Source organism: Melanaphis sacchari, unplaced genomic scaffold (assembly GCF_002803265.2).
Source record: "Melanaphis sacchari strain LSU unplaced genomic scaffold, SCAv2.0 Contig63_pilon_pilon, whole genome shotgun sequence".
NCBI lineage: Eukaryota > Metazoa > Arthropoda > Insecta > Hemiptera > Aphididae > Melanaphis > Melanaphis sacchari.
Window position 1 is genome coordinate 459,668 of NW_020271454.1, and position 25,647 is coordinate 485,314.

General features: G+C 23.2%; 1 protein-coding gene across 1 annotated transcript; it reads left to right on the forward strand.

The window, feature by feature from the left end:
* The first annotated feature begins 260 nt into the window (after positions 1–260).
* On the forward strand, positions 261–24,642 carry LOC112600350 (AT-rich interactive domain-containing protein 4A-like). The gene is made up of 15 exons (XM_025347547.1): positions 261–300; positions 6,542–6,716; positions 6,816–7,010; positions 7,076–7,155; positions 7,213–7,322; positions 8,263–8,403; positions 9,285–9,403; positions 16,527–17,157; positions 18,315–18,373; positions 18,441–18,537; positions 19,079–19,255; positions 21,254–21,396; positions 21,667–22,774; positions 22,886–23,781; positions 24,471–24,642. Coding segments are annotated over exons 1-15 (4,104 nt in total). The 5' UTR covers positions 261–299.
* Positions 24,643–25,647: the final 1,005 nt, after the last annotated feature.

Here is a 25,647-nt window from a genome sequence, read left to right on the forward strand (position 1 = left end):
GTTCGCTCAGTGCCCGGGCGTGCGCGGATCTCGCATCTCATCTTGTTGCGTTGATTCGACCCTGCAATGACTATCGTGATGTTAATGTATATTGCGCGATCAGTCACGTCGATCGGTTGCAGAACTTCTCGGCGGATTTTCGACTGGTGCTTATTAGATGCGGTATAAACACACAACTGTGTACGACCAACGCAAAACAAAATAGTTTAATTGGCGCACGTCGTATGAGCCGCACAATAGACTGCACTACAAGACTGAATATTATCGCTTATAAGACTGACTGAAAAACCATTTGTACAAGTATGTTGATCTGCTATATTATATTTATGTGTAAAATAAGTCTTGTTGGTTGTAAATCTTGTGAATACTGAATGTTGACAGTGTTCGCTTTGTATTAACTACTGATCAATTTTGATGTATATTACCTATACTGGCTATACCTAGGGTACTATGTGTAATTTCATGTTTTTTCAGAAACTTGTTTATGTCTGTCCTTAATTAAGTATAAAATAACAAATAAGTGTATACACTTCGACTGATATTAATGCATATTCTCATCAGACATACTACAATTGATGATATACCTAAAACAAAGTTTGATATAGTACCTGAATAATGTGATTTGAGTTTTATTATGCTTTTTTTTTTGTTTTCCAGTAGTATTTTCATTTAAACACTAGCATAAATAAACCAATAACTATTTTATTATTCATTTATAATACTAAAAATAATAACTGCAGTTTATAAAATTAAAGTTTTGGATAAAATATAAGCCTTTGTTGTACATAATTTATTAATAGGTAAATAGCTTTTTGCAGTTTTTTTCTGCTAGATAAAAAGTTAAAATAATTAGGAATTTATGTCATTGCATTACATTGGTTTACTAATTATCTTACTCACTGACAATAATTAACAAAGGTTATAAAGTTGTCACCCAAGGCACTTTTTTAGGCCTTATACTATTTTTAATGCATCTTTATATGTATTATATTAACTCAATGCTGGTATTATTATCAAAAGATGTTGTAAATAATTCATATTTGCCAATAATATAAGACAAATTTAATGTAAAAATTAATTGAGATTAATTAAAACAAATTGTCAAAATTGACCTTCGATATTTTAATAAAGTGGATCACTATTATAAATGGTAAAGTTGGAACTCAGTGATGTATCATTGTAGACGTAAAATGGTTCTAAGTGAAAACAGTCGAATCACTAAATAAATTTAATGATATGTTTTTTTTTTTTTAAGTATCTATTAGTCATTAATCATTAATAGGAATGAGAAGTTATAAGAGGTAAAATTGGCAAAATATGTACAAAAAACAACAAAAATATGCAAAAAAAATTTTATATTATTATACTATTAAAATTTTACAACCAAAAAAATAAAAATAAAAGCATCTATTAAATTAAATTTATAAATTGTACATTTTTTTTTTTTAGTATAGATTGTTTAAGATCCTAGATAAAAAATTTTAAAAAAATCTATAAATAATATATAATAACATCTATAAATTAAATTTGTTGCACTGGACCACTAAAGCTTTTTTTAAGTTATCAACATCTAACTGACGACGATTGTTCGACAAAATATTTTTATAATGGGAAAAACTTCTTTCTACATCTGTTGATGTTATACAGGCATACTTAAAGTAAACCAAGTCATCACCGATCAAATCTTCAGGCAATCCATCCATAAATGTAATTTCTCCAGTTAAAATATTTGATATATTTTGTAAAATACTAAATCTGACATTTTTTCACAAAACATTATTTAATTTTTGATTTATTGCCACATCCACTTCACCAATTACAGTATCTAATTTATTTTTCATAGACTTTAAGAGAATAATTGAATCAATTAATAAAACATTCTCATTTTCAAGTTATATTATCATTGATGGTAAAAATCCATAATTTGCATGTATAAAAACCAAGTTAGGTTTTAGAGAATTTTCACTAAAAAGAAGTTTTGTCTCTTTAATAGAAATTGCGGCACTCGAATCTAGTTGTTGTAATACACTATGTATTTCTTTAAAATATGTGCAGTAGTATGAAGCAGCATTTATCCAAGTCCCCAATGCATAAGTATGGGTTTCGGTAGAGGTGGAATACCCGGAACTTCGGATCTAAATAACATTGTACAAGATGAAACTTTTAAAAAAACTTGTTTTATTTTTAATATTAATTTGTCTACCTCAGGAAATTTATCATGAATTTTCTCTGCAATTCTATACATTGCATAGGCTAAAAAAGTAACATGTACCATTTTTTAGTACAACGCTTTTATAGCTGTACCAGCCTTTATCATATATGAAGCGGCGTGTCGCTCAGAAATAAAAGCACAATATTTTGTTGTATACCGTCTGGCCACAAAAAAACCATAGGTTTATCAAAAAGCTTTGCTACTGTAGAAAAGTTTATCATTTTTAGAACTTCAGATGTTAATAAAAATATTTCACCTGGCCCATCAATTAATAGTGTGCCGACAATAACATTTGCAATGAATCTATCTTCTACATCAATTGTCTTATCTATAGACACCCAAATTTTTTTTTCTGTAATACGTTTTCTAATACAATCCATTGTTTCATTGTAACAATCGTCCACATATGTTTTTCTTAAAGTAGATTCTGTTGGGCTATCATACAATGTGTACGTTTCAAGGAATGATCAAAATTCAATATTTGCGAGTTTATGAAAGGATATATTAGCACATAATATAGCTTTACACAAATCTTTTGAGAATAAAGACTTTTTAGAATTACTTGATGCACTTACTGTGAACAACTGTTGTTTTTTTAAATTTGAATTTTGTTGATGGTTCAGCAATCACTCGTTTGCTTGTCTTTAAATGCTGTATAACAAATAATGTAAATAAAATTTAAATTATAAGTATAAATATTTACGATTAAAAGTAAAAACTAAAAATGTTATTGTTTATTTTGATCTAATCAAAAAAAAAAAACTATTAGAATATTTTTCAATAGAAAACAAAAAACCCCTTGGTTTTTAAATTTTAATCAATAATAGATTCTTTAATTGAATTTTTTTCAATATTAAATATAAATTCTGCACTAGAAATTAAGCAAATACAACTTATTATATTACTAGAGAAAATATTTATCAAATTCTATATGTAAAATAATTTTTTTATCTGATATAACAAAATTTATCAGTTGTCAACTCATGTCAATAAGAAATATTGATTTAAAACGTTTTAATCGTGTTGGATTATTATACATCAATAAAAGTTCTTAATGTGTTTTATAATAAACTTTTTTATACTCCGTGAAACTCATAAGCTTATTAATATTTTTCAGTTTTAAATTTCAAATTTGTATTGTCTTCAGGAGAGCACTTTCTGTTTACTTTAATTCAAACATTTTTCACGTTACAATGATCAAATTTATTAGGTTCATGGTTTTGATTGTCTAATTTACCTGTTTGAAACAATATAGCAACAAATAATAAAGTATTATCCTTTTGTTGTTGTTGAGATAATGATGTTAATTATTTTATCAACCAAACTTTATACAAGTTGTACCTACTCTACAATTAGAAATTTAATCAACAATTCATCATTAATAATTTTTCCACTCTTTACTGTATTTTTTATTTTTAGTTTTTAGCAAAGCGTTATCATTTGTTTATCTCTTAAAAAATATTTCAAATGTTAAACAGGATAATATAATGTTTGCTTAATAAACCTAAACCAAAGTTTAATAAATTACTTACAACATTAAAATATTCTCCATCTTGAAACTTGATTACAAATCCTTAAATTTTAATTAGACCATTTTCATCTACAAAACAACTTTATTTTACTTTAATTAATAATATACTAGCTCTTCCTACATTTTAAATTTCACCTATAACTTAAGCATGTTTTTTAACTACAATACTGGAAAATAAATATGGTATAAAGTTATAAATTAATTTTTTATTAAAATTTGTTAGATAATCAATACAATTTATAAGAAAAATATTAAACTATATATTTTTTATACTTAGAAAACTATCAGTGTTATCTATCTATGAGATGTTGTTTTACTAAGTGTATTAGGATGTGTACTATTCTCTGGTAAAAAATTTTTATGTTGAAAGATTTAAATAAAGTCATAGTATTTTTTTTTAAATATAATTTTATTTATAATAGTCATTTTTTTTTTTTTATAATAAATATATGGAATTAATAAACTCATTTAAAATGTATAAAAAGAAAACAAAATGTTTATTGTATTTTTTAAGAGGCTCATTAAGATCAGGTAAAAAAACATTATTGTGTATAATATAATTGAAAAATGTTGGGTAAGTTACAAAAACTATCAATCAATCAATTTTAAGATGAGTTGAATGGTTAAAGAATAATAGAATTTGTAGGAATCAGATCTAAATTATATTCACATCAAATCTTAGATTGTGAAATTAAAAAAGTTAAAAATGTTAAAAAAAATTTAGTTGACAATAATTCAGTGATTTTAAAAATTGTTTACTAACTAAAAAAGTCCTTATGATATGATAAACAATTTATTTTGGAAAATGGTATTGATAAATTAGCTTGTAGACATAATACATTTTTTTAAACCAATACAATATTTAAAATTGAATTTTATTGTTATTCGTTTTATAAAATGAATTATATATTTAACAAATTACTTAAAACATAATTTTAAGTTAATTTCGCTTACAATATTTTGAGGTGAATGACGTAATAAATTATACATTTCTTGTATATTTTTCTATTACTAGGTAAAAAAATTAATTAACCAATTATTAGTATTATATTGATATTTTTAAATGTTTTATAAATAAAAAAATTAAGATAATATAATTTAATTTTTACTTTGATATACTTATGCTTAATGTTTAAAATATTTACCAATAATTATAGCAACTATTTAGTTGTTAGGTGTTCAACTTTGATCAAAAATTTGCTGTATAAAAATTAAAAATGTAATTACATAAACCTAGTGGTTTTTAACCATTGGTTGATTTCAGAATGAAAAATATGACGTGTGAAAAAATATAGAGTAGACATGTATCTACTTTTTTCCATTTACATTTAAATGGAATTCGGTATGTACTATGTAGTATGGTCGTATGCTTCCTAAAATTTATGTTATTATACTTAGGTATATATTTATCAATACTATATGTATGTATCTCAGGGTGTGTGTTCTTCTAATTGATTTTAAATAAAAATACTTTTATTAAAAATTGTTATAATTATTATTAAACCATATGTTTAATAATATTCAACCATTTTTAATAATAATAATAATAATAATAATAATATTTAAATTACTAAAATTAATAATTCTGAGAAATATTACATGATATATGTACTTAAATTATACATCTTTATTTTTAATAAAAATTTAAAAATTTATTTTTTAGTTAATAAATTAGGTAGTAGTAATTTAATAACGTGTATTATTGATTATAAATAATGATATTTATAATGTGTGCTGCTTTACATTTTTGACTTTGTAGTTAAGTTTTAATTTCATGTAATTTAAATTTGTTTAGTTATTTTAATTTAAATGATAAGCAGAATCTTACTACTAATTAAATAATTAATAACAAATTGAATATTTTATTTAAAATAATGATTTATTATGTTTAAAGTTTAATGAAACCTCAACTGTTCGGTATATTAATTAATATTTGTATCTTTCATGGATATTTTTGATTTTTTGTATTATTTCTTACTATTCATTAAGCTTAATTAGAAAGTATTAAATAATATTGTTATTATTTTGAATAATATTAAATATTTTAAATTTAATATACTTTGAACAATACTTTTTAATTGGAGAAGACTTAAATTAACTGTTTAGTTGTAAGTGCTAACAAAATTAAGTTAATATTATACAATTCAAGGAATATGGGTTCCTTACAGTCTTATGAGTTTATAGTTAGTCTATGCATGCAGTAAGTTATTGAAGTTTATAATTAGGTGCCTATTTAGAATGCTTAAAATTTGTTTTAAAACAATATTTGGATTGTTAAAATGGGAAATAATTACTTTATATGTAAAATATAGATACATTTTGACAAATCACTTATTTTTCCTATTGGGACAGTAGTTGATGCCTAATTCAAAAGTATATTTTATGAAACAAAAATGTTAAAAGTATCAGAATATTACAAATGCAAGTTTGTCAATTTATTATAAACAATTTTCACTTTAAATCTAATGCTATAATATTATGAATTTATTTCTATTAAGGTTCAATATTTTAGTACAACATACATGGACTGTCCAGCGAATGGACAATTAAAGTTCATAAATTATTATCTTTTTAACCTTACACTTTTATACCTGAATGTTCAATGTGTATTAATTATTTTTTATCATATCAAGGTAGGAGCAAATATTGTTTTAAAATGTAATGGTGTAATTGTATAAATGATTTAGTTTGAGGTAACATTTTAAAAATACAAGATATTGTCAATACATAGTTGGTATATTTTTTTTTTATATATAATCGTATTTATTAACAATTTATTTATTTATGTTGTTTTGCAGTGTTTGGTGATAGAGAAAAATATTGCTCAGATAGAACATTATCATGTTTTAAAAGTAGAAGACACTTACCTACTAATGATACTCTTGATCAATTTCCGCTTAACAATCCAGAACACAGTGGTATAACTCATGTATTACAAAATCGTAGAAGTCAAGAATTTAAAAAAGATTTTGGGTAATTTTTTATTATATATACATTGTCAACTCAATAATTATTATAATATTTACTTATATATTTCTATTTAAATTCAACTTATTGTTTTGCATAATAAAGGGAAAGTAGGGAAGAAGAAGCCTTAGCAATTGAAAAAAAAGATATTGGAAAAGTAATTTGTGTAGTAACTAATATTAAAAAGAAAGTAAGGGATAATTGGTTTCCTGGTTTGATAGTCGCACCCACTTCACAATCCTCAGTTAAAACTAATTTTATAGAAAACCATCTAGTTCGTTCATTTAAGGATGGAAAATAGTAAGCATTATTAGAGATTGTTTAGTATAATTAACTATTTTTACTATCATATTTTTTAATTAAAGCTATACAGTATCAAAAAAAGAAATAACTGAATATACAAAAGAAATTGGTACTAAAGTGGAAAATCCTACGCTTAAAATTGGTAAATATTAGATTTTTTTTAAAAAGCTTCTAGTAAATTATAATAATTATTTTTTAGCGGTCAAAAAAGCCAATTTCTATCTTGACAATGATGAACTTCCGCCACACTGGGATCGAGATTTTTTATTTGGTGTTGACAAAATTTGTACTGCTACTAATGATTGCAATGTAAGCATTTTTTGATTATTAGATATAAGATTATTTCCTTTACTTGCTCTAATATTCAATTATTTTTAAGTTTAAAATTAAGAATTATTAATTAAATAGGGTTTATATTATGAAAGATTTAGGTATTTATTTCATGTGTGAATTATCATTTAAAATTAATCATAAACTAATATGAAAGAAATCATATAAAATGTTTGGTTTCATTAATAGAAATACTTGAAATTTTAATTATGATAACTTTATATTGTTCTCTTGTACGTTTTTCCTTAAAATTTAACTCATTAATTTGGTTACAGAAATACCAATTTATATCTATGATCTTTAAGTTGTTCAATATAAAGTTTAAAAAGAGTAGTTCTTATCACTTTTATAACTATTCCTGGAGGAGCTTATGATATTTTTCAGTATTAAATTGATTTGGTTTCCTTATACCTTAGAAGACAATTGGTAGATGTAATATTTGTATACAATTTATTAAATAGAAATATTGATTAATTGGCACAATTATGTATTGGTGTTCCTTCATATTTTTCTAGAAGTAAAAAATTATTTGTTATCTATTATTTTTTGAAAACATTTGATGTTGATTCATTTTTCTTTCATATTCTAATCATAGCTAATAAAATTTCTTTCTTATCAGATTTTTCCTTTAAATCATCACATTCTTAAATTCAATGTTTTGTCAATTTTAAACAAAGATGTATTATTTAATTATTATTTGTTATTGTTAAAATATTATCTGTAATTATTTTATAAAATACCTTGATCTGTTAAACTGTTTATAAATAAAATAAATATTTTGTGTTAATAAACTAATGGAATATGATGTTAATGGAATTCTTATTAGTTATTAAACACTGTATAAAATTATTATTCATTTAAAAAATGTACATTTTTCATTAAATTATTCTTATATTTAATTCAATAAATCGTTTTTTAGAATTTTGATGAAGAAGAATCAATTGAAGAAAAAGATTATTTTGTTGCACAGTTATTTAAATTTATGGATGATCGAGAAACTCCTCTTAATCAAACTCCAATGATTAATGAAAAGGATGTTGATTTATTTAAATTATTTAAGGTATGTAATACAATTCAATTATTTAATTTAGTGCAATAATATAATATGTTTTCTATAAGATACGATTATTAGATAAAATAGCTATTTGTATTTCTTTAATAACACAATTATTAGGTAGAAAAATGTATCATCTTATTTATTCATTGTTATAATTTCTTTGTCAGTACTTGCATCACTGTTAATAATTTCATAAATCAATTAATTACCTCTTAAATAAATAAATAACATTTAACATACTCTTGATATTCTTGTTTACAAATTATTAGTAAATATTAAACAATTTACTTAAAAAAACAACTAACATTTTTATATTACATGTCCAAAAACAGATAAGAAAATTGAGATAACATCATTGCATGCGTATTTTGGTATATTTTAAATAATAGAGTCGTAGCAAAATATAATAGTGAACAATATGTTGTTTATTTAGTTTAAAATAAAGTACATGTAGAAGCATAAAATAGTGGCTGAGTAACATAAAGGTGTTCACATATTAACGGCTATGGTACATTTGCCATTACTTCTCTCTGGGCTCTCTTATAAATAGAATTAGTTCCTTGCAATGGATAGCCCACGGTCTTGCATTTTGCAGGTATCCTTGGTGTGTTTTGAAATTTGTTATTGTAGAATAGCGACCTCGATGATGCTTTTCAATCCTAATTGCTGACACTTGCAAGTGAAATTTGTTGTTGCAAAAGGGTGACTTCAATGATGCATTTCCATCTTAATTACTGACATGTGCAATGAATATATTATTATTATATAACTCTGATTTTTTGTATCCCATGACAACATTTTTATATTTTTAAATCAAGTTAACAAATAATAGTTAGAGGCAATTATCTAACTAATAATAACTAATACTATTTAATTATTTTTAGATTGTCAATAATTGTGGAGGATACAACAAAGTTGATAGATGTAATCAATGGGTTTATGTATCAGTTAAAGCTGGTCACGAACAACAATCATTTTTATCTGTCAAACATTTCTATCAAAAGTTAGTATATAATTTTATAATATATTCTATTATTTATTATATTTTCTGAACTTAACTGACTAAACTTAAAAAATAAAATAATACTTTTTTCTATAACATTGGGATTCATGATAAAGTATTTAATAACCTTTCTTTAACATACCAGTAAATTGTTTATTAAATATTAAACAAGGTTATGTAAAATTTACCAATTTTTTTTTATATTAAATGTCAGTTAAGTATTTTCATAAAAATATGTTTATTTTCTATAAATAATAGGTACACGGTTTTAATAAAATTGTATGTTTATATTTAAATATATTTGATAATAATATATGATATATATCATTTTTTGACATAATTTATTCATTAATATTACTCATTTCATTTGGTTAATATATTGTTAATAAGTATTATAAAAAAATCAACCATACTTAAATAATTGATAATTAAGTTTTAAAAATAGATTTAATTATTTTTTTATATAAAAAATAACAAAAGTATATGTATTACAAAAACCCAATCAAATTATACTTAATATGACATGTATTAAGGATGGGGAAACTAAAGGTACGTGTTATATTATGACCCATGTTACATTTTAATAAATAACATATCATAAAATGTTAGTGTTAATCTGATTAGATTTTATTATGTTTTTTTTTTTAACATTAAAATATTTTGTAAATATAAAAATTAAACGTTAACTGTAAATAGTAAATTTTATTGATTTTTTTTTTTCCTAAAAGTTGGTCACTAACTTTGAGTTGCCTATTCGTGACGTCTTATATTAAATAAAATTAGACAAAATAATAATAATAAAAAAAAAATCATTTATGTAAAAGTATTGTATTTTGAAATTACAAATGAGATAACAATGAACTATAAACTAAAAACAATGATAATGAAGAACAGTTTCAACATGCTTATAACAGAAGAAAAAAGATTGTGGAAAAATTCAAGGAAATATTTAATGCACTTTTTACAAATATCGTAACTGTAATACGATACAAGATCATATATTAAGAGCTAAATCAATGATTAGTGTGTGTCCATACTTTTGGCAGTAATGAGTAATGACATTGGGGAGGACCAAGTTGTCTCGTTGTGTATTATAAATTTAGTAAATCAGTACCTTTTTAAATCTAATTGAATCAATGATTGATAATTTTTGTTTAGAATAAACTCTTTAAAAACGATTAGAGTCCATGACAATATCTATGATACAACTTTTTAGAATGTTCATAAAAAATCTAAAACACTGTCATAGTAATTTAATAAGATATATTATAAAAACTAATAAATAGTAAATACTGTATTATAATAACCTGATTAGCATTTTTTCATTCATCTAAAACCCTAACAGCAAGTTGACCTAAAGGCTGTGTATTTAAACCACTACGATTTGAAAAAACTGTGCAAAATTTACAAAAAGCACTCCTTTTTAACTTAGAATATTTTAGCTATTTGTATTGAAATATTAGGCACCGTTTTTTGTTTCTATTAATTATTGAGAATTTGTCATTTCCTTATTAATAATCCTTATTTCTTAAAATATAATTGAAATATTAAAACCATTTAAAGCCAAGTGCTTATAGGATTTAATAATAATTATTTAAAAAATATATATAGCTCTTTGAGGGGGGGGGGGTATATTCCTATATCCCCTCATAATTACGCCACTGCTAACGAAGTAGTTTTGACAGAGATGAAAAGAAGTTTGTAGTCATGAGCCTTAATGGGCTCCAAAGATAATAGAGAAAGAGATAAAGTGCTATACATGTTATGTAAATAATGTTTGAGTAGAAAACTTAATGAATCTTCAGTTTTAATAATTTATAATGCTGCGTTAAATAAAAATAAGCGCAAGATTTTCTTTGTTTCCTCCTGAAGATTATAATATTTTAAGTTTTCATTAATGAACTGAGATAATGCAGTGGAATAAATTTTAAACAGTTCTTTGTATGCTAAAAGATAGATTTGACTTGATGTATCATGTTTAAAAATCTCTACTAATACATTTTCTATTTAACGCTCACTTGTATCAGTTGTTTTGTAAACAACAATAAAAATATTGAAGTTGTATAATTATAACATGGATAAAAATCATTTTTCCTTAATATACTTTCATCAAAAATATGCTTACTTGTGTACTTCTCCAAAAAATTCTTGAATTCTGGAATTTTAAGATTATCAACAATTATCAAAATTAAGTAAGTTCCTCATTAAAAATGTTACCAGATTTGAGTTATGCATATAATACAAATAATTATTTTATGTTTTCATTTACTCTACGTTTTAAAGCACTTCTTTGCAAAGCGGTATCAACGTGTTGCAATTGAAAATTTTTTGTCACAACTAACAAAAAAATTCCAGAACCGTCTGTAGTAAAAATGGTATGGTTTGTATTATTATAAAATACAATCCATTGTATTAATAAATTTGAAAAACTTCTATAACTTAACAGTATTTTAAAAATTTTGTAAATTGAACAAACAGAATCATACAGTAAAAACTATCTACGAAACGCAGGTCACAAAATAATATTTATATTCTAAGGGCAACTAATTAGTAATCACTGATGATTATGTCCGACAATACAATGCAGCGTGTTAACAAAATATTTACCTTTTCAGATTTAAGTATTGAAAAAAACTAAAAATTTTCTTTTTTGAAGATAACTATAAAGAACTTAATTAGAGATAAAATTTAAAAAAATTTAATTTCCATAAAAATCTTAGTTTTACCAGACCTGGTGCCTTACAACGTGTTAATATTTTATTTACTTAAATTTTTACTTTTGTTTTTTTAATTTTTAAACTTAATTATTTATTCTAAAATATAAAAGATATATTTATCAACTTTAAAAAATTAAAATCTTGAAAAAAATGATTTAAGAACATAGCTATATAGTATAAAAATAAATGTATAGTCAAAATGTCTGTATTTTTAGACTTAAATATAACATGTTTTTTAGTTACTTACAAATGACAAAGGTATTGTAACGTGGCTGGGGAACCTAGTTACTATATTAGTTATCCAGGTTAGGTTTTCTGGTCCTTATGGATAAATTTTCCGTAGCTGGGGGGTTAGAACACGGTATGTGGGATCTTATCAATAAATAAAACACGTTTGGTTTATAAATCTCAGTTCAAAATATATTTTTGGTTTGTACTTAACAAAATGTAGATGGTGGTAAACAATCCCGGTGTTGGTGAGTTCATGTTTTTTGGTGAGTTCATGTTTATTGCTGGTCAGTCTCGAACTGCTCTTTCGATAAACGGTGCGTATTGGCCACAGGCCTCACAATCATTAACAATGTTTATCTCAGCATAAATATCCCACTATTGCCTACTACGGAATTGACACATACATAGGTGTCATGTAACAATAATATATATTATTGTTACAGTATAAAATCCAATTACTAACAAAAGCGATATCAGTTAAGTTTATTCTTAAATTGAACTGTTTACTTCTTATATCAATCTAATATACTTCGATAGGTATGTTATGTAAGTTCACATTACCTATAAAAAAGTTGTACTCTTTTACAACAGTGGTCTTTGAACCAGAATTCTTATTTTAGATTTAGTAGACCAACTTTATAATTCAACTGTAAGTTCAGGGCCAGTATAGTTGGAAAATAGGTGTTTAAATTTACTATCAAATTATTTACAACCAGTTATGTCACTATTACTATACATTTTTCAATTATTTGTGTTTCTTCTTTTCTTAAATTTTTATCGCTCTTAAACTGACATACTAATAATTCTTATTGTTCTATTAGCTAGGTTAGGTTTATTGTTTCAATTTGCACATAAATTAGTATGATGTAATTTGATTTTCTAAACCAAGTTTATAATTTAAGTTACTATTTAGTTAGATCATATAAATTAATAATTGTGTCGCAACTTATCCAAGAGAAGATTTTGATTTTATTGTACCTTTTCCCTAATAATAATAAATATTATAATTATTTGCTGAATAAAAAGAATTGTTCAATAATAAATGTAAACAATACATACGTATTTTATATTTATTACAATATAAAATAAATATTCCATACATTTCTAATGATGCTGTACGAATCATCAGATGTTTGACATTGTGACGTCTTAATTACATCAACTGTGTGATGAGAATTATCCTAATTCTAAAAAGTTTTCCAATTAAATGTGATATTAATTGTTAAAAATCAAAACTAATTATGTAAAATGGAGAGTGATAAAAACTATGTATTATCTTATCACTAAAATGGGACTGAAAGGATTTAAAAAAACATTTTTATTTAAATCCAGTCGACATTATTTCTAATGACTGCGTTACGATTAACTATATATAATTTTAATACAACCTATCTCAAAATATAAGATACAGGAAACACAATTTATTTCTCATTAATATATAAATAAATTATGATCAAGTTACTACTATGAAATAGAAAAAAAATAGCTGGTTAAATGAATTTTTATATAAAATATGCTTTAATGCTCAAAATTCTTCAAATATACTGTCATCCCAAAATTATGCATTTACATGCATGATAAATTTTTTTCATTTTTTCTATCTCTGCTACGAATTGTCCATAGCTATCATTCCCATCAAACTGCACAGTACACATATCACAATTATGTTAGTGCATTTAAATCCCAATCTTAAGTTTATGACTAATTAGTATTTTCTATAGGCGTATTTCATCATGAAAGTTGAACCAAATATTTTCAATGAAAACCATACTTTAATCAAAATAGCCTCAATAAGATTTATTTTTTTAGAACTAGTTCGAATAAAATACGTATTATTGAATCACATAAATATTTATACATCTAATCATTCACTTGGTTCGTTGCATATGCCATATATGTAGTATATTAACATTAAAGTATAAAGTAGTATTATTATATTATATTACATATAATATATGTACTTAAAATTAATCAAATCAAACCGATTATAATATACAATATTTAACTAGGTATAATTTATAAAATTCCCCACCATCGTTTGATATGCAATGTCAACACTGCTGTTTTCGTATGCAAGTTATTATTATTTTTTTTTGTGCATACTTCACATAACATGTTATTAAATAGAATTGTATTGCGCAATTCAAAATTTCATTTGTATAAATAATTTGTTTTTATTTTTCAAATTGTCCTCCTAAGGCATTTTAATTTAAATGACCAATAGTAAATACCGCGTGCTTAATGAGCCTTAATGAGGCTTAATAACCTACATATAATATCTAATAGTTACTTAAATAATATACTTGGATATGTTTGGTGTTAAATCTCCAATGATGTAGTCCCTTCCCTTGATCTAAGTTGTATAGCTTCAAACATCTTAGGCTTAATGTTTTTCAAGATGCCAAGAAGTTATTTACCAGCAGTGTTGTTGAGTATGTAACTCTAGTTTTTTTGCATGCATTAGCCTGCATACTTTTTAATTTCATCCTGGATTTTGATATTTTTAAATCTCAATAAATGACTTCATTTCTAATAAACTGATATACTACGAAAACTTAACGAATTTCAATATTTTGACAGTGTTTAATAAGTTCAATATAATATTTACTATTACATACCTACAATTGTATGCAATAAGTTCAAATAGTTACATTTAGAAGTCATTTATTTGGCAGATCTGGTACAGAATGTTTTCCAACTAGTTAGTAGAACTTGAGCATTTTTTCTTTGGTTTTAATTATTTTTGGTAAATACAGTGTTTGCAATTTAGGCGGAAATGAAGTGTTTACAAAGTATTAAGTTTAATTTAATCTAGTTACACACTAACACTTGTATATTTTTGGTTTTACGTAAAGTATTATTCACATGCACCGCCTTATCACTATTGATCTTGATTTTCTAACACCTTGTCCAATTAATAATATTGATTGAGGTCTGTAAGTTTTCAATCGCACAATGAGGGGTTCATATGTTGTTTAAATGACTGTATAATCAGTTTAGGGTCTGGATTTAAATGCACTAAAAATCATTGAAAAATGCTCTAAAATAGTTTAAAAAATTTAAATTATTGTTTAGATGGGTTAGTTAATGATATTTTTATTTCATTAAAAAAAAAAAAACTAAAAAATTGAAAATTTTGACTTGCAATTAGTGATGATAGATTTGATTAGATTTTCCTAGTTCGGACGATAATTTTATTAATAAATATGAGATATAGACATTATTGTATGTATAGAACGGTTTATAAATTGTAAGAAAAAACCTGAAAAACATAAGTTATATTTTGAATTAGCTACATTTAAATTATTAAGTCATATTATAGATTTAATAATCTAAATATATTTGATCTATGGTCGTAATATGTATAAGTACTATATATTATATTCGTAAATTGTACTAATATGCATTAAAAATAATAAAAATGACTGAAAATGCTAAAAAATACCCTAAAAATGAATAAATATTAAAATATGTAAAAAAAAAGAATTTAAAAAATTTCACCTTTGAAGTCTCTGATACATGAATCAAATTATATAGGTACTTAGAAAGTATTGTTTAAGATCAAAAAAAAAAAAAAAAAAATATATTTTGCATTGAAATCTTAGTCCTATTCATTATCAAACATAAGTGTCATTGTAAATTGGAATATCAATTATTAATTATGTAAAGTAAATAAATACTAGGCCTTAAGACATTGCAGTTTGCTACTGAAGTACAGCTGATATGTTTTTTCAATTTGTTATCGGTTTTTATTAATAATAATAAAAAATATGTACAATTATACATAAATGTCATAAATTATAATTTATTTTGATATATTTATTTATTTTTTAAAACAATAATAATAATAATATACACAATTGAGTAATTTATATAATGGTATAAAAATAAATAAATAATTGAATAAAACTTTTTTTTCCTTTTATTATATTTAAAAATGTTTAAAAAAATAAACGATAGAATTTTCTCATTTAATCATATTATATTAATATTTATTAATTAAACATTAAAACTTTTTTTTATAATAGCTTACTTAAATTACTTTTAATAGATCACTGTGATAGTTTTTATTAATTTTTTTTCTACGAATAATTTATGAATTGTTTAATTACAATTTGTACTTTTCGTTATTTCTATCAAAATGAATTAATAATTTTTTTGTGATTGCATTACAGATATTTATATAGTTTTGAGAATTTTTATCGAAAACTAGGCTGTACAATGTTAAATCATAAAAGAAAAGCAAGATCACGCAACAGTTTTAGTCGCAGTATTATAAGAGATATTGATAAAGCATTACCTAGCACATCATCTATTATTGATAAAAGTAATTCTGCAAAAAATAAATTAAACAATAAAAAGAAAAAAGATTCCACAGGAACTAAAGAAGTAGTTAAAACTATTAAAGTTGAAGAAATATGTCAAAAGAGTAATGGAGAAACTTCAAAAAAAGATGAAATTAGCAATAAAATATTACATAAAAAAAAATCAGTGACATGGGATCCAAACATAATAGAAATTAAAAATTCTGTTAAAAATTTTAAAATTAAAAAAGAATTAAAAGAAATTGATACTGACATACTAGATGATGTACAAATCGTTGAAGATAAAACAGTAGAAAAAGAAAAAATTGCAATAATAAAATCTGAAAATATTGAATTACTAAATACGAGTGAAAGTAAAGCTGATGAAGTACAAACTAAAACTTTTTTAAATATAACTGTATTCAAAAATTCAAAGAGAGGAGGATTGTATTTTTTTAAGCCAGACATTTCAAGTGAAAGAAAATTCAGTGGAGTACCAAAAGTAAAATTTATTTATATGTTTTTTATTACTTAATTTAATTTACATTAAATTTTATTTTGCATATTTAAGAATTTTTATGAATTAATGCATGTTTTGAAAAAAATTCTAAATAAATAGATATTTTGCCAAAAAATAATTTAAATATAATATAAAACTCGATATATCGACATATCGTAGACTCATATCCAATCTATTATAAAATAATTATCAATATCTTAAGAATCGCAGATGTATTTATAGTAAGTTCATTGTACTTGTGATATTTATAATACTTTTAATATTTTTATATTATTGGATTATACACGGAAAATTAAAGTAGATATCGTAGTAGGTAACGTACAAAACGTTTTATAGGTACGCGTTTATTAACCCTGGTTTTTATTATTAACTTATCATTATTACCTACTTACTTGTACCTTTACTATGACTTAACGTTTTTTAATCACGATTACGGCCCATAATCGCTATAGAGTGATAATGCCGATATAACATAATGACTTACATTATACAATCCACAGGTATTGTGTAGACTGCAGTATTTCCGAATTATTTTAGTATACGCGTTTTATTCTCACTAATAATGTCAAAAGCTAAATGTTCCACTGCTGCTCGACTACGAAAATTTGTTTTAACGATTTATCAAAATTTTAAAATCTAATATTTTTGTATATTTGTATCTAAGTTTAAATTTGTAAAAAAAAAGTTGTATATTAATTTAGAATATATTTTCGACTGGTAATAAAATTTTAAAAAGACATCTAATTTTTTTAAAGCTATAATATTTTGATATAGATTGGGCATATTTGCATGCATTTTTAGTGTTTTTAAGGTCATAAACATCCTAATCCTACAGTCATTGTATATATATAAATCATATTTAATTTTATGCGTGACTAGATAGATACTTTTCTAAATTTACAAATTAAAAAAAAAAAAAAAATTAAACTACATTTTTATTGATAGATTTAAGTATTTTATTTCACTTTTATTTCAATATATTAAATTTTTTAATTTGAATAGTAGTTACATTTTTTATTTTAAGTATACAATTTTTCTTGTGCTTTTGAAATAGATAGTTTATACTTAAATTGAATAATCTTAAACAATAAAATTTAAATATAACATTTATGAGACATTTTTTATAAATTCTGTCATAGGCCACTAAAAAAAAGAAGAATATTAGAAAGAAGACTTCAAAGAATAATATTATAGTTGTGTATGTTTAAAATCTATTTATAAATCCATGTATGTCATATTTTAATAATACTGGTTATATTTTACAGTAATGTCAAAGTTGAAACATTTAATGAAAACTCAACAGTGGTTGTTGGAGACGATTTATTAGTGTACTATAATCAATACGAATTTTATGAAGCAAAAGTAAGTTTTTCAAATACATGTAAAATGCATACTTCATTTTATAAATATGGTTTTAATTTGGCAAACTAGAAAATTGCATGTTGTTCTATGTATTTTTGATCTTTAGCAGAGCAAGCTAGGACCCCAAGTTTACAACTACAATGGTGGATTTAAAAATTTAAAAAAGCATATTTTGTATATTTTGTCATAATTGGCTTGATAGCAAAAATATGATGATCAGCTTGTTATAACCAAATATTTGTTCTATAATTCAATGTATTTTACTTGCTATGCCCGATAACTCATTATAACCATACTCGTTGTAAGCGTATATTTTAACATACAATCATATGGGCTCTTGCTGGGACTTAGCGTTTTGCTTGTTGTAAACAGTATCTCATTTTAATCGATGCTCGTTGTAGTGATTTCTACCGTATTTGAATTTTAATCTTTGCCCTACAATTTGAATACCTTGATATGTAATATGTTAAATTTTGTATTACTATTATTATTATAAATCATAATATCTAAACTAAATTACATAAATATTTTACATTTTCAGGTTCTTAAAATTTATAATAATTATGGAGTAATGAAATATTACATACATTATATAGGATGGACTTTACGTTACAATGAGTGGATTGACATATCAAGAATTGAATTCAAAATTATAGGTTTTACAGAAGAATTAGAAGGTCATAACAACATAGATTCATCTAAGATTAGTCTTCCAGAAGTATGTAAAATAGTTGTAAAAAAATTAGTTAGAAAAAGATTGAAAATTATTATTTTTAATTTAAATTTTTAAATATTAGTTTTTATACAAGATTTATTAAATTTTAGATTCAGAGTGATAAATGTATTGATTTTACAAATATTTGTTTATTTTATTTATATGTGTGTACATGATAAGTATTTTTTCAACTTTAAATATGGTTTTAGATAGCAAATTTGATTTAGTTTATTACGTACAATGATTTATTATTGAATTAATATTTAACCAAATCCATTATAACGTTTTACTCAATAATGAGTTCTACTTGACACCTAATGTACAGCATAGCAGTACATTATCCTCCTTTATTTTTTATTTTTTAAACTACAATTTAATAACTATCAATATAAAGTTTAAATTATTATATGATATATTATATTTTTGCTTATATTAAATATATGTTCTAAATATTATTGATTACGAAAATTAATAAAATTACAAATTTTATTGTTAATTTGAACAATAATAATAATATTGAAGCTTTTAAATAATTATTTTAGAAAATAATTGTATAAAAATAATTTTTCTCTTAAGTATACAATTATCTTGTGCTTTTGAAATAGTGTTTATTCCATATGAATAATCTTAATTAATGATATGATGTAATATTTATGAAAATTAATACAAGTTTTGTGATAGAACTCTGAAAAAATAAAGACAGTCAAGAAGAAAAAGGAAAGTGAGGAAAATACTTCAAACAATATAACTTCATTAGTGTACGTTTAAAAAGTATAAATCTAAGTATGCAATATTATTTAATATTGGTTATATTTTATAGAAGTATAAAAGATGAACCTTGTGATGAGGATACATCAGTGACTGTTGAAGATAGTTTAGCTGTATACAATGGAGATAATCAAACCATAACTCATGATGTAAAAGTAAATTATTCTAATAGAATGATAAAAAAAAAAATTGATTTTAGTATACAATTTTTCTTGTGCATCTGGAACAGTGTATACTCTATTTGAAAAATCTTTATCGATGATATTTAATATCATGTATTAAATTAATTATAGAACAAAATTGTTTTATTATGATTTGCTAATATTGATTTATAATAATAATAATTAAGTTACATTTTAAAAAAATGAAAATAAAATATTTTAATGTCTATTTGTGAAAAAATAGATTATTATAATTAAATATAGTAAAACTTCAATTATCCTAACTAATTGAGATTCACCTACTTTAAATAAATAAAAATTCAGATTCTGGGAACTTTTAAAAATTGTGCGTGTAATTTTATATTTTATATGTAATTCTCAAGTTTTTAATATTGTTAGTTATATTTTCTACAAAATTATTTCCTAATACAATAATAGTTTATTTTTTTTATATTGAATAATATATAATATATAATATATATATTATATATTATACTTTTGAAACATATAAAGCATTCAAAATATAAATTTGGACTAAATAATTTTACCTTGATACTCGGGACATATTTTTTTGGCAAATCTAAAATGTAGCTAAGTGAGATAGAAATCTGTTTTACTTATTAATGATAAAAATTATGCTATTTTTATTTTTCATAATTTTGCATGTTTTGAAGCTTTTGAAGATTACTGCATATTTTAATAATAATTAATTCTTTTATAACCTATAAACATTAATACTAATTACAATAAACTATTATCTATATTTTATTTAATAATTTTAAATTAGTTTATTTATAAAAACAAGTCCAAATAGTTTGATAGTTTTCTTTGGTTAATAATTAAATATATTATTTGTTAAAAATAATTGTTTAAGCAATAAAAATAATTGGTATACAAGAATTAAAATTTTAATGTAATAAAAATATTTTTAAGATAAAATATGTTTTAAATATCATCACTATTACTTGTTAGAATGGTTATTAGGTTTTTTCCAATTTGAATGTGTACAATATGTAATTTTTATATAAGAAACATAAATTCATCATTCACTAACATTTTTACAACTTTTTAGCAAACAAATTTGGACTCAAAAAAGGTTCTATCAACATCTAGTAGAACTAGAAGATCAGCAGTTATTCCAATAAAATCATATTCACTAAGAACAAAAACACCTTACGATAGAACTCGACCTACTAGAGCATGTACTTTGAGTAAATCTTATTTTGGTAAGTATTTTATGTTAATAAAAAAAGATTGATGGGTATAAGTAACCAATAAATTCGAAATACCTATTGTGTATCAAAGTTACTGTTTTACTATTTTAAATTTATTTTGCATGAATATTTTACCATTCTAGATGATTGTACAGTTGATTTTAGATAACTAGAAGTTAAATTCTTAATGTTAATTTTTAATTTTAACCTTTTTAAATTACAAATTAGATTCAATTTTCTATCTGAAACCATCCTTATTTTCAACTAAAATCCAACCATTTTTTCATATTTTAGATAATTATGATTCAGAAACCGAATACTCAGAAAGAACTGTAGAATCATTCAAGCAATATAGTAAGAAAAAAACAATCAAAAATGAACCTGATGTAGTCATAAAACCAAAGCCTTTAAAAACTAATAATCAAAAAAAAAATTTGTGTTTAAAAACATCCCTAAATAAAAATATGTTCTTGCAAAGAAATTTGTCTAGCAAACCAAAGTTATCTGGGTTTAAAATTTGTGATAATAAATCTGAAGAAATCAAGATTCGTGAACAAGATACATTAAAACCATTACTTGATTTAAATTTTATGATTCCATCACAAAATTATAGTGCAAAATCAAATGCAGATAATGAAAATGTAGAAGTACAGTATGAAAGTAAAATTTCTGATGTTACTATATTTGAACCAAAAATTACTCCAAATCATTTGTTTCTTGAAGATAATGTTAGAAAAAATCTAGATAAAATGTCTGAATCCTCAAAAAATCTAAATGAAGAAATCAGAATTAATGCCAAGCGATTGACGGTGACAAAAAAATTAAAAAATTTTAACACCATATACTACTCGTCGTCCTCTGAAGTTGAAGAACAAAATGAGTTTAAAAAAGTAACCAAAGTCATCTCTTCTTCGTTGGATGATAAATCTGATAAGTCTAGAATATCTGGACCTGATTTTTATTTAAACAAAATAAGATCAGATATGAAAGAACCTATGCTAATTTCAACAAATAGTAATAATGATAACATCAAAAAAACCAACAACTTGAATCAACAATTAAAGATTAAAGTTTCAAAAAGTTATGAACCAATCACAGATGTTTATGAATATAAAGAATCTGAATCATGTAATTTTGATGATATTTCTTCTGATATTGATTCCTCAAAATTGTCGAACTCAGAGAAACTTGATGAATTGCCTAAAGTTATACATTCTTCAGCGCAAGTGGAAGTGATTAATAAAAATAAATCTACAGTACCATTTTTTCCTATTCTCTATAGTATGGATTCATTTGATAATAAAATTGGGATAAAAATCAATGAGAATTTGAACCATATTAATAAAATCCATGATTCAAATGCTCATAACGAATCTGATGTATACAATATCAAAAATAAAATTTCAGATTTTTCTTTACAACCAATTGAACCATCACCCAATAACAATTGTATTATTCCAAATCAATTAAATAATTATTTTATTGAAAAGTATATTTATGATAACGATGACGATGATGACGATGATGACGATGAGGATGAATCAAGATTGGTGATAGTGGAAGATCCTGATTATGAAAGTGATGAAAACATACAAGCACAATCCCTGTCACCACTACCATCAAGTATACATCCTAATGAATTAGAGTTCAAAAGTTTATATCCAATTAAAAAAAATAACACTTCACTGGTAGATACAGATGACGAAAGTATACGAAATGATCTTATTACTAGTGTTCAAATGTCTTCATACTCTAAAAGTTATGGTTATGAAGTTGATAAATCTATGGTGCTACCAGAATTACAATTTAGAGAAAAAATGGTAGATAAAAATGTTCTAGATAACACTTTAGTTATAGAGAACAATCATTATGTTGCAGAATATGACATTTATAAACCTAGTACTAGTAAAGGTTTATTTCATTCAATAAGTCAACCCAGTACTAGTAAGGATGGTTGCTATGAAACTAGTACTAGTGGTGATGCAAAAAATAAATCTTTTGTAGCTAAACAAGCTTTCAATAATATGATTTTTGACACTAACATTCCTTGCAAAAGTAATTTACTTAATCACAACATTCCAAGTACTAATGAATACAATTTTTATGAAAACTCTATACCTAGTACTAGTAAACAATTCTATAATCCAGAAGCTGATGTAAATAGCATACCATTTTATGAAGAAACCATACCAGATAGTTCAGCTAGTAAACTAGCAGAGCAATATGAACAAGAGAATACAATCAGGATATTTGGAAAATTCAATAATAATGAAATAGAAGCTATTTTAGGCATGTGTGCTATGTCTCAAACTTGTCATATGCCAATGGTTATTACAGCAAATGTTATTGAAAAAAAAACAGAAGAAAACACTAATACTCATCAAAAGTAATTTTATTTTATTAGTATAATTTAATTAAGATCTAAGAGGATGTCATTTGCTCATTCCCATAGATTGTGTTGTCTCTGAATTACAATTAGACTCATGCCAAAATTTGTGTTCAGCGGTTTCGATTTTGTATTGTTAATTTTAATAAAATAGTTAATCAGCCTATTAATGAACTTAACAGTAAGAATATTATCTCTCCCTAAATTTTTTAATATTTAATTAATTATGATTTTTATGAGTGTGCAAAGTATTAAAATTTAAAAATGTTCATAAAAATTATTTAAAAATTAAAATTTTGTAAAAAAAACAATAAAAAAAACACAGATAATATTCTTGTTTTAATTTGTATGATATATCAATTCACTTTAATCTTTAACTGCTAAACATAAATATTGGTATTTTGTGCATGAATAAAACAAAGACAATATATGGTACAACACTTTAACACCCTTAAGTGACTTTATAAAGTCTTAAAAAATATCATTTTTAAGTGCAATAATTGATTGTTAGGACACCTTCAAATAATTTAAATGTATGAGCAAATACTTACTGATAATACATTAATATTTCAAAGTGAAATTTAATATTTCTTTATTAAAATTGTTTGCATTTGTTTAGTTTTATATTATTTTAATTGTAATGTATTATAATTTAATTATTAATATTTTCTTTTTATCAAAAATAACAGTGAGAATCTAAGACCTACAAAAAATCATGGTACAAATATGAATGAACCTTCAGTCACAGGAATAGTAAAGCTATCAGAAAAATCACTATTCAAACGCAGTACAAGTAACAGTCCTAAGCAATCATCAAAACGTCAAAAATCATCTTCTGCTACTGCATCTAATCATTTTTAAAAATGAATTATTTTAATCAGATATAATCTTTAAACTGTTATTAGAAATATTAATCATTTTAATTTATAGCAAATTGTCTTAATAATAATAATAATGTTTTTATTTTTAATTATGATGTAATACCTATAATAAATGACAGACCATTAGTTGGATTAAGTTTAGTTAAATTTTTTGATATTTATATAATTTATGATAATGTGAGTTTGAATTATTTGTGTTATCATTGATTAGACATAATAAATTAAATAAAATATTATATAAATATATTGGATTAATGGTAAGATTTGAAATTTCTGACATATTTTAATTCATAAATGTATTTGTACAATAATTATAATTTTTCATTACATTAATATGGAAATAAAAAAATTTAAGCTCCAAAAATGAATTCTGCTCAATGGCAAACTATATGCTCTTTATCAACAAATTAAACTCAATTCTCTAGTATGAATTAAAATAGCAGAATCTAATTAAAAGTTTATTTACATACTCTTTCTATTAGAATCTTAAAATTGGTATAAATGTTAACTGTTTGGTACAAGGCTATTATTGAAAATATGTTAAATAATATTACACATTTTATTTTATTAATTTGTTTTAAACCTTCAATATCCATAGGAAGGTACCTTATTTTTTATTTGTTAAAATATATGTTTTTATTGAATATAAAAATCATGTAATATTAAGACTAATTACTATGTTTTGTTGCAATTTGTTGTTTACATTTCAATTACAATTTGATTTGTTTGTAATTTAATATGTTTTTCTCTATCATTATAATTTATAAATGTACAAAGGAATAATTGTGCCATAATTTGTTATTAAATCAAGTATCATGTTAAATTTTTTATTTTACTAATTATTAAGAAACCATGTTAATTAAATTATAAATATAAATAAATATTAAATCATTGATGATGATATTAATATTTTAATATTGTATATGATATGATTATAATATAAATGTATGTTTTAATTAATGTTATAGACAACGCTCCTGTCTTT